The sequence below is a fragment of the Apium graveolens genome, chromosome 4 (assembly GCF_009905375.1).
Source record: "Apium graveolens cultivar Ventura chromosome 4, ASM990537v1, whole genome shotgun sequence".
In the NCBI taxonomy this organism is placed as follows: domain Eukaryota; kingdom Viridiplantae; phylum Streptophyta; class Magnoliopsida; order Apiales; family Apiaceae; genus Apium; species Apium graveolens.
In genome coordinates this window covers 1,961,108-1,970,600 of record NC_133650.1, presented here as the reverse complement: position 1 = coordinate 1,970,600, position 9,493 = coordinate 1,961,108, and the positions used below count along the sequence as shown (strand labels likewise).

The 9,493-nt window shown below is 33.3% G+C and overlaps 2 protein-coding genes across 4 annotated transcripts; one reads left to right on the top strand and one right to left on the bottom strand.

The window, feature by feature from the left end:
* Window positions 1-888: 888 nt before the first annotated feature.
* LOC141717440 (uncharacterized) lies at window positions 889-4,576 on the top strand. 2 transcript variants are annotated; one of them, XM_074519503.1, is made up of 3 exons: window positions 889-1,044; window positions 1,428-2,583; window positions 4,203-4,576. In XM_074519503.1, coding segments are annotated over exons 2-3 (1,140 nt in total). In that variant the 5' UTR covers window positions 889-1,044; window positions 1,428-1,444; the 3' UTR covers window positions 4,204-4,576. The 2 variants fall into 2 exon arrangements, with proteins under 2 accessions (XP_074375604.1, XP_074375605.1); XM_074519504.1 differs by having other exon boundaries at window positions 1,428-2,587.
* A 131-nt stretch (window positions 4,577-4,707) lies between these two features.
* Window positions 4,708-6,860, bottom strand: LOC141717441 (inositol polyphosphate multikinase beta-like). 2 transcript variants are annotated; one of them, XM_074519506.1, is made up of 2 exons: window positions 6,707-6,860; window positions 4,708-5,801 (listed from the first exon to the last, which is right to left on the bottom strand). In XM_074519506.1, exon 2 carries the CDS (start codon window positions 5,709-5,711, stop codon window positions 4,854-4,856), a length of 858 nt encoding a protein of 285 aa, XP_074375607.1. In that variant the 5' UTR covers window positions 5,712-5,801; window positions 6,707-6,860; the 3' UTR covers window positions 4,708-4,853. The 2 variants fall into 2 exon arrangements, with proteins under 2 accessions (XP_074375607.1, XP_074375606.1); XM_074519505.1 differs by lacking the exon at window positions 6,707-6,860 and adding an exon at window positions 6,537-6,700.
* Window positions 6,861-9,493: the final 2,633 nt, after the last annotated feature.

The window sequence follows — 9,493 nt, the reverse complement described above, 5'->3', positions numbered from 1 at the left end:
TATAATTTTTAAAAAATTATTTTGAATTGATTATTAAATATGCTCATTTTAAAATTTAAATAATATGACTTCATGATAATTAGATTAATACATGTATAAAAAAATACAATGTTTCCATTACGTTTGGGAATACAATTTTAGCAAAATAAATGCTTAATCGATTAACTGTAAGAGCTATTTAAAAAAGACAATAATAATTTGATTTATCCCGGGTCAGTGGTTTACAATATTTTATTTTATCCAGATGCTCATTACTCTGACTAAATATAACTAATTAATTTTAGTTTAATTTTAATTCTATGAAGTCCGGATCAATTAGATAATTTTGTTTTAACCCAAATAATTAGTATATATGATTCTGTTTCTGTTGGTCAAATTATATTTTGATTTTGATTTTAATTTTAATTTTTGTGTTAGTTTGGATCAATTATATAACAAACTTTTTTATCATGGATGAATAATATATATTAATTTGTTTATTCTAATTTAATGGAATATTTTTTTAATTAGTATGCTGATTGAGGTGGTAAACTTGTGCACTGAATCGTTTTAGTCTTAGGCATCTAGCTTGCTAGGTCTCCAGACCAGTTAGAGTATTTAGCTGTTGGGATTCGGTGGTTTGTTTGTCTTGATTTCTCAGTAGTTTGTGTTTTAGTACTTGAGTTATATTTGTTCTTTTTGTTGTGTTCTTTAACCGCGCTGAATTTTGTGATAATTAGGACCTTCTATTTTTAATGATATAACCTTTCAAAAAAAATATTTTTTAGCGGGATCAATAATATTTATTATTTTTTCCTATAAATTTAGAATTTATTTTTATATAATAAGCTTGCAAATATTATAATTAGTCAGTGCCTTTACGGGTTACATGCTAGTAATAGTAATATATAGATAGTATAGATGTAGATTACAAAAAGCCCCTAAGATAACTCACTGCGATTAAATTGGAGTGAGCGATTATATATAAAAGCGAGCGGCTGTAGTCCTAGGGTTTCATTTATCCCCAATTCCCTTATCTCTCCGAGTCCTCGTCTCTCTCTCAAGGTATACTCGTTCTCCTCTTGGCGCACAGTTTCTGTTTATTGTAGCATATGCCTGCTGATTACTTTGTTCTTTAAACACTTTTATTTTTATCAATGATTTTGTTTTGTTTTTTTATTTACTAGTTAGTTATTGGATGATTGTGGTTGATTCAGTATTTATACTGTGGATGATTGTGTTTGATTCAGTATTTATACTGTGGATGATTGCGCAAGGGTTTAGCATATGAATATAACTGTTTGATGCCTAATAATCTAATCTAGGAAGAACGAGAAATAAGCACCACCATTACAGACCCTTAAATACCAAAGTATGAGATTTTCATAGATTTATTCTGTTACTGACCCAATTATTGTAAATTCCTGTGTTTTATTGTTTGTTTGCAGAGGAATTAAAAGGGAAAATGTCGTCAATTAGCAACAGTATTCAACAAGGAAACGAAAGAAAGATTCTGGTACGGTCAGAGAACTGGGACAGTGGTAAGATTCTGTGTGGTAATGTTGAAGAAAGCTATAGACGGGAACATTTCCATGTAGTGGATCTTAAGCTGAACAAAATATATAGTAATTGCTTGCCTTCACTGCCTCTGGCTTGCAAGCAAGGTAATATAGTGGCTTCGGGTCAATCCATCTTCATCTTTGGAGGTTGGACTTCTATTGATGATAAATCGTCCCTCTTTAAATTCGCCAAATCCCATCCCGAATCCCATTTTCACATGGGCGCGTCTCGCTTTCACTTCGATCCTGCAGATCTCAAGGATGGATTAGTGGTGCATGGACGGTGGGCCCCAGCACCTCCGATGAATACTCCACATGGTTGCATCTGCACCTGCCTTAATGGAGATGTTTACTCCGTCGGATGTAACTTCTTTTCTCCTGAGGTTCTTTATGTTGATACCACCAATATTGAGGTTCTTGGACCCTGGAAGTCGCTAGTTTCTTTTCCTCCAGAACTGCACAATTGCACACCATGCTATCCAGTGATTCCGGACCCTACCAACAACCGCATTCTGGTTCACTTTTTTGGGGGTCAGCTTCCCTCACCTTCCCTCTATGCTTTCTATCCTCCAGATCGTCAGAATCAAGATGACGAGACTGGTGTATGGCGATGTCTGAATTCCAATCTCCTTGGGTGGGAACAAGTAGTGGATGCTGCACTTCTTGATGGCGTACTCTTTCTTCATGGCCGTAAATTTCCCAATCTTGTTAGTGCATATGAGGTTGACACCGGAAAGTATTTGGAGGTGCAGTGGTCCTCTGGGGATATTGAAAAAGATATCTCTATAGATAACACTTACCTCTATTTTGATTCATTGTTTTGTCTAGACGACGCCAACAAAATCTTGTGCCTAGCCGTGTACTCACATATAGATTTGCGATCGTCTGTCAAAGGTGGTGATCCCAACTCACCTTCCAAGACCATTCTTTTCTTCCTCAAGTTTAAAGTGAAGCGATGTCATTCCTCCATAAGCCTCACCCCCCTGGATACCCACTCGTATGAAATTGAATCCACTACCAAAGTGCTTAATTTCCTCCCCCTTTAGTGAGTACTCTCTCTTGCCCGTACTCTCAAATCTCTCTTGTATGCATAAATTGACTGTTTCTTTCCATATTTGACTGCCTTTCCTGTTGCTAAAATGTAACAGTTCATGCTCAATAATTTAATTTGAAGATCTGTTTGATTTTCTTTTAGGATTAATAAGTTGATGTTTTATCCTACGATTAGGAAGGCCCAGTTTTTGTGTTTAATTTTCATAGGATTTTTGTGAAACTATTCAAAAAAAAAAACTGAAAAACTTCAGGGGAGTTCATACATTACTTCAATTAGATTAGATACCATTGTTGCTGATGTATGGATGCTAGACTCTTTTTAAGAGGACTCTATTTCCCTATGTTAGTTTTTAAAATTTTGCATTGCTTGTTTATTGGTTGTATTGTCTGTGTAAAAGTATTGTACTTCAGAACACATCACTAGCATACATCAGGTCATCTCTTGATCCATCTGCCTCAAAAAGTGTGGACTACAATTAGTGTAGGTATCCAAGACAAACTATGTTATACCCAATAAAGTGAGATAAGTAGAAGATGAAATTTGGCAATTAATACAATTATACAAGTAAACAACACACTCAACAACTATCCTCTCAAAAAGAAAACACGCTCATCGGTTATAAGTTTGTTAGTTTGATAGAACTTAGAAGCCCATCCCTAATATGATCTGATCTTCGAAAGTAGGGCTAATTTATAGTGTTAGTATTGTTATTTTGTTGTTTAAAAGCTTTGAAAACATGGAATCCTCAACTTATTCCATTTCTCTTTTTTCTTCCTTGGCAAGAAAGGGGTCAAGGAGAGAACATCTCGCTAGGCTTTTGTAGTCTTTATATAAATTTCATGAGTGTGCAATTGTTGTGTAATCAGAAGTTGTATGTGACGTGCAATCTAGTGGAGGATTACTAATATATTTCAACTTGAACTAGCACAAATAAGTACAATCATTCTGAATTTTTTATATTCATCTAGTTATGATTAGCTTGCTAGGTGTTTCAGCTATATTTTCATTAATCATTTTAGAAGTTCTATTACATATTGGATCATTCTGGTACGACTTGAAAGTTGTCAGCTCATGGACCCTATTGCTGCTGTATCTATGGTGGGGACTATATTGGCGAAGGAATGTTTAGTCAAATACAATACCTTGGATAATTGAGAAGCTATCTTATCTACCTGTAGAAGTCCTTAATACTTATTTAGTTCTGTTGCCTATTGGATACTTGTTGCATAACCTTTAACTTGTGTTGGTTGTCGGGTTCTTTTACTTTTCCTGTATATGGAGCAGGATACTATTAATAGAGAAGGAAGGATAGAGAAGGAAGGTTGAATGCAATACAAGGCCTTGGATAAATAACATTGGACAATTGTTGCCCAACCTGAAACTTATGTCAGCTATTTGACCCTTTTATTTTTGGTGTATATGGTGACTAATATAGAGAAGGTTGAAAGGAATAAAATAGTTGCATTCCTCAGCATTTATTCTTTTTAGTTTCTACAATATTTTTCTTTTCTTGTTGGTTATTGTCACGTTTCCTTGGCCTTTGGTGGCATTCGGATTGAGACATTTTATGGTATTCCAAAATTAACTTTATGATTTCGAACATGTCTCAGGATGGTTCATGATGATCATTAGCTCCTGCCACCTGCATTTTGGTCGTAGTGATAGTACTGCTGGATAGTGAAAGGATTTGCTATGCTTATGTGCTGCCTTGAGCTGCTGTGTATGAGGAGTTAAATTTTCAATGTAGTTATTTAATTTGTGTGATTTTCCTCTCTCACTTTTGGGGGAGAGGAAGCCGGTGTTGTGTGTGCATGAAGTACTTCAGTGCTTGTATCAATGAACCATGGGATTTCTGCTCGACGGATCTATTATTAAGCTTTCCTTAAAATTACTTTGTTGTAGGGAGAAGAGGGGAAAAGTGTTGCTGTAAAAGTTAAATTATTTATTTCTCATAATTTTGATGGTCGGATGTTTTAAAGTATAATTTATTTTTGTTTAAAAAAAATGTTTGATAATGAAATATTGAAATGTGTAGGGATGCAAGCGATCGGTTCGGTTTTTGTAGAAATCAGATCTGAACCCAAACATCTATGTTTAACTCAGTCCCGGACCAAATTGAAACCCGAATTTAAAGTATATCTTCATAATTATCATAAAAATACAGTTATTTTCAATTTAGTACAATCCATCCTTCTCAGGTGCACTTTCCTTAAATAAGCATATCTCAATGACTCTGGTCTCCTCCCTCTGTTGTGAAGGACTCAACTGCTTGCGCATTTGGAGGGACAGTTTATCGCCCTGATGAAATTTATCAGGGAGCATAATCCACCTAAGAAGTTGTGATCAATGACACCGCAACCATCCAAAACATGTGCAAAATCTATAAGCTTAACTTTTGCATTCGAATTTTTCCCTTCCAACCCCGAGCCTCTCTCGTACATAAGGAGAATCGAGCAAGAATAAAAGTGGAATAGAGTTTGCTCTTCAAACCATGCTTTCAGCTCCAGAAGTTGTGCCAATATCCCAGTCGGACCACCATATACAGCGGTAGCTACAGAGCAATCAGGCTGCACGCTCAAATCAGTGGATGCATTAGAGGAGACGAACTTTCTCAAAATTAACCTGACATCATCCACAGACAAACTCTGAATGTATTTCTTGTCGGGTTTCCACAAACCAGATTCTTCGCTACCAAATACTTCCAGCCCGGATATCCTGAATCCTATCGGTAGGCTTGTGGATCCCCTATCTTTCTGCAAACATTTTTGGACATAGTCTTCAGACGATTCTGGAGGCCAGGTTCTGCACCCAATCTTGATGTCCATTATAGAAGGATCGATCTGAGTAGAGTTAAGATCTTGCAAAATAAGGTGAGGATGCATGCCAGATCCATTTGAGACCTCTATAAGCTGAGTGCCATAGAAAATAGGGAAGAAACTGCGAATGTGATCCGGGAATGTTTTGTTTGAACGTAACGCTTCATAGAACGCCACCTCTTTCAGTCCACGTTCACCGCTCTGGAGAGGCTTGTAAAAGCGTCCTGATTCGTCAACAACTGGACCAAGCTTCCCATCAGTGCCTTCATGGCCTGCAACCTGATGATCTGACGCCTTAAACATCTTCAGAGGAGAAACCTTGCAACAAAGACAATGATACTAAACTCCTTCAATTTTCACCAAGATCTTCTATACCACACAATATGACCTCTCCTGTAAATTGAAGAAAAAGATTACTTTGTAGATGGAAAATCACATAAAAATGCAACTAGTTAATCTCGTGCACAACAGAGACGGAAGATGTATAAAAGAGGGAGACCAAACTGCTCGAATTTTTCATAAATTTATGGACCGCGAAAGAAATATAATTTTTGAACTATGTGAGCAAACATTAACAAATTAGGAACAAGTAAAAAGCCAAGCATTCTGCATTCTATGTAAATTTGATACAAATTGGAATTCATCGTCTGCAAAGTAAAACGAAGGCCTTGATCTAGACATGTGAATTAGGGGGAAAAGCCAGAATGCCATGAAAACACGGTATATTTCCATCTTGTTAAAAAGTATAAAATCTTGTTCGGGCGTTCCTCTGCTAGCTTAAGGTTTTAGTGTAACTGGTTATTTAACAAATTTAACAAGCAGTAACACAAATATGCATACAAGCACAAACTAATCAAGCAGAACGCTCCTTGCCTAGCAAGTCTCCGAGTTCTTCGAGTACTGATGACATTATGGTACATAACACGAAAACGAACAAATATCGTATTTACAAAACACGTACTTCTAAATCTAATCTTCTCGCTTCAAATCTTCGAAACATATATTCTCAACTCACAGAAATATTACCCACAGAAATATTACCACATGGCAGTATTATTTGCATAATTCATTCCATTAGCATGTAAAGTAAAACAGCTCATGATACTAAGCAACTTACAAATTATTTACCTCTAGTACTTTTTAAATAACGCAGCACTTTTATGTTTTCGTAATCCAACACCTCTTAATACAGTGATATCTGGCTCGCAATATTCACGAGATGCCGAGGATTCAGACTTTATCAAGACAAAACGAGTGTGTGAGTGCGTTTAGCTAGTAAAAAAAACTCAATTATTTACCTATAGGAAGCTTGAGCCTTTTCTTTGACAAGTCTTGGAGTGTATCATTAGAAATATATATACGGAGAATGGCGATGATAAAAAGGTGCATGATACATGAAATTGAAAGAGAATAAAGCAAAAGAAAACAAAGACAGCTATGGCTTGAAAAATAAGCCAATTGTATTCGTTCCAGCAGTGGATTTTCTGAGGCCGTGTTCATCGCAAATGGGCCCGCCAAAACTACTTTATCTCGGTCGACCTAATAAAGCTCTTTTTTTTCTTTTTTTTTTACTTTGTTGTCAAGCGTCGACTTGGTAAGTTTTAGTCAATTTGCAAAATGTGATTGGAATTTGGAAATAAGCACTTCCATGTCGACCATAAAATGCTTGAGTTGTACTAAATTTGTTAATTCTCAAGACTTTTTTAAAGAAAGAATTGAAGTTGTAGAGTTTGAGGAGGTGCTCGAATTCGATTAGTTTCATTCAAATCAGTTTGAATATGATAGTTTATTTCAATGCTATGTTAACGAGTTTAGTCTAATTTGAAATTATACTCATTAGTATTTATTTTTTTGTAGAATAGGGGGTAATCATATATGCCTGTCGAATGTGACTTATCTTGCAAATGCGAAGAGACCTGCCTCCGGTGGGTACTTTCAAGAAACTAATCGGCAAATCGAAAATTAATCGGAAAAATTAATCGGATTTAAATATTATTTTAATTATTTTTTTCATTTTTGTAATTGTACTTAAACCAAGATATTTCATTAATCCGAGATTTTTTTTTGAATAAAAATATATAACTAAAACTTTAATTCATAAAAGGAAATTTTTAAAAATTATTATTTTGACCATGTGGTCAATGAACTAGGAAATGTGTTTACAAAAGTCAAATGACATATAATAAAAAAATAGAGGGAGTAATGAATATGGGATGACATTGACTATAGACCGACAAAACATTCCTATAGGGATCCGACAAAAGAATGGTGAAATTTTGAAATTCATCATTAATAACTTTTTTTAATAAGCGAAATCTCTTTCTAAGTGATATATTGGTTTTACTTATTTTTTTGGACCACCAATTTTTGGTTTCACTTTTTATTATTCATGTTATAACTCTAAGTGTATTATTTTTATCCTTTTTAATTACTATATGACTTATAATTCTATATATATTATTTTTACCCGTTTTTCCTTATTAATAAACTTTTTAAGTGGTACTTTGATTTCACTTATTTTTTGGTTCTTTGTTTTTACTTATTTCTTGATAGGGTACTTGGTTTTATCTTAGTACGGTTACGCCGTATCTTGGTTTGACCCCAATATTTTTCTTTCATGCAGAGTTCTATGTTGTTTTTTAACAAAATATAGATTGAAATCATATTATAATTACGATATTTCTATTTTTCGTAGAATTCTTTTTTATTTTTTATTAAAATAATAAAATGGAATCATTTATACATTGTTATTATTAATTAATAAAGAAACCATCTTTTAAGGGATACTTTGATTTCACCCCTTTTCGATTTTACGAAATTTTTGTTTCACCCCTTTTTAGATCTTACTATAACTCTAAATATACCATTTTTATTCTTTTTTTATTTCTATATGACTTATAATTTTATATGTAATATTTTACCCATTTTTTGATTCTTATATACCACATATTTATATTGTTTTTATATAAGCTGAATCGTATATATATTGTAATTTCTAGATTCATATCTACAGATTTTTATTTTAGCACCAAATGCAAATTTATACATATATAATGAATATTTTATTAGAAAGAATTATGCAATCACAAACTATATAAAAATACAAATTCAGCTAAAAATAAGAAATTTAATATGCAATATTTAGTAATGTTGATTTAATTTTTTGTTAAATTATCCGTCAATCGTCTTGCTCATTACTTGAATAAAGTTTTAATGTAAAATATTAGTAATGTCTTTTTGAACAACAAAATACATAATAACGTTGAATTTGTTGTTCTAATAAAATTTGAGTTATTGGAAACTACATATAATTTAAAAAGAAAAATTACAGTAATCGTACAATTTTATTTAATATACATTTTTAATAAAAAAAATTTAAAAAATTCTATAATCATTATTTAATAATAATATTTTGATCTCGACCCGTGTTTCATACGAGTTATTTACTAGTATATATATATTTGCTAAATAGACGAGGCTAGGCACATATATATTAGGTCCCCCAAATTTAATTTCGACCTGAACATCGTAAATTTAGGACCGGCCCTGCATATTTTGACATTAAAATCTCATTTTCACTTTCAATAACGGGTTCAAATTCCACCGTTCAAACGACACTTCAATATTTTACTTCGGGCCAATTGTATATCTAAAATACTTTATCTTTAAACAATATTTTTACGACAAATACAATTCCCTTCATTTTCAAGCCCAACGTTGGATGTTAGGCAAAATCCAAGTATTCTAGTACTCCTTAGGTCCCAAAATATATTTCATATATTGATTTTTTGTATTGTTTATGGTAAACGATTGAATACTAATTTACGTCTAATATATAAAATCAAACATAATCATGAGTAATTTTGTTGAATTCATATTTATTAATATTTTAATATAATGAAATTTTTATATTTAATACTAATATTAAATTAAAGATATTAACAATTAAAAATGTGCATTAACAAACGTGTTTTTAGGACGGAGGGAGTACCAAACTGGCCCCGTGGACCCCAGTCTTAGATACCGACAGTTCAACCCTGGCGTCTGTCTTCCAAAACCGGGTCAATAATTATGAACCGGTACTG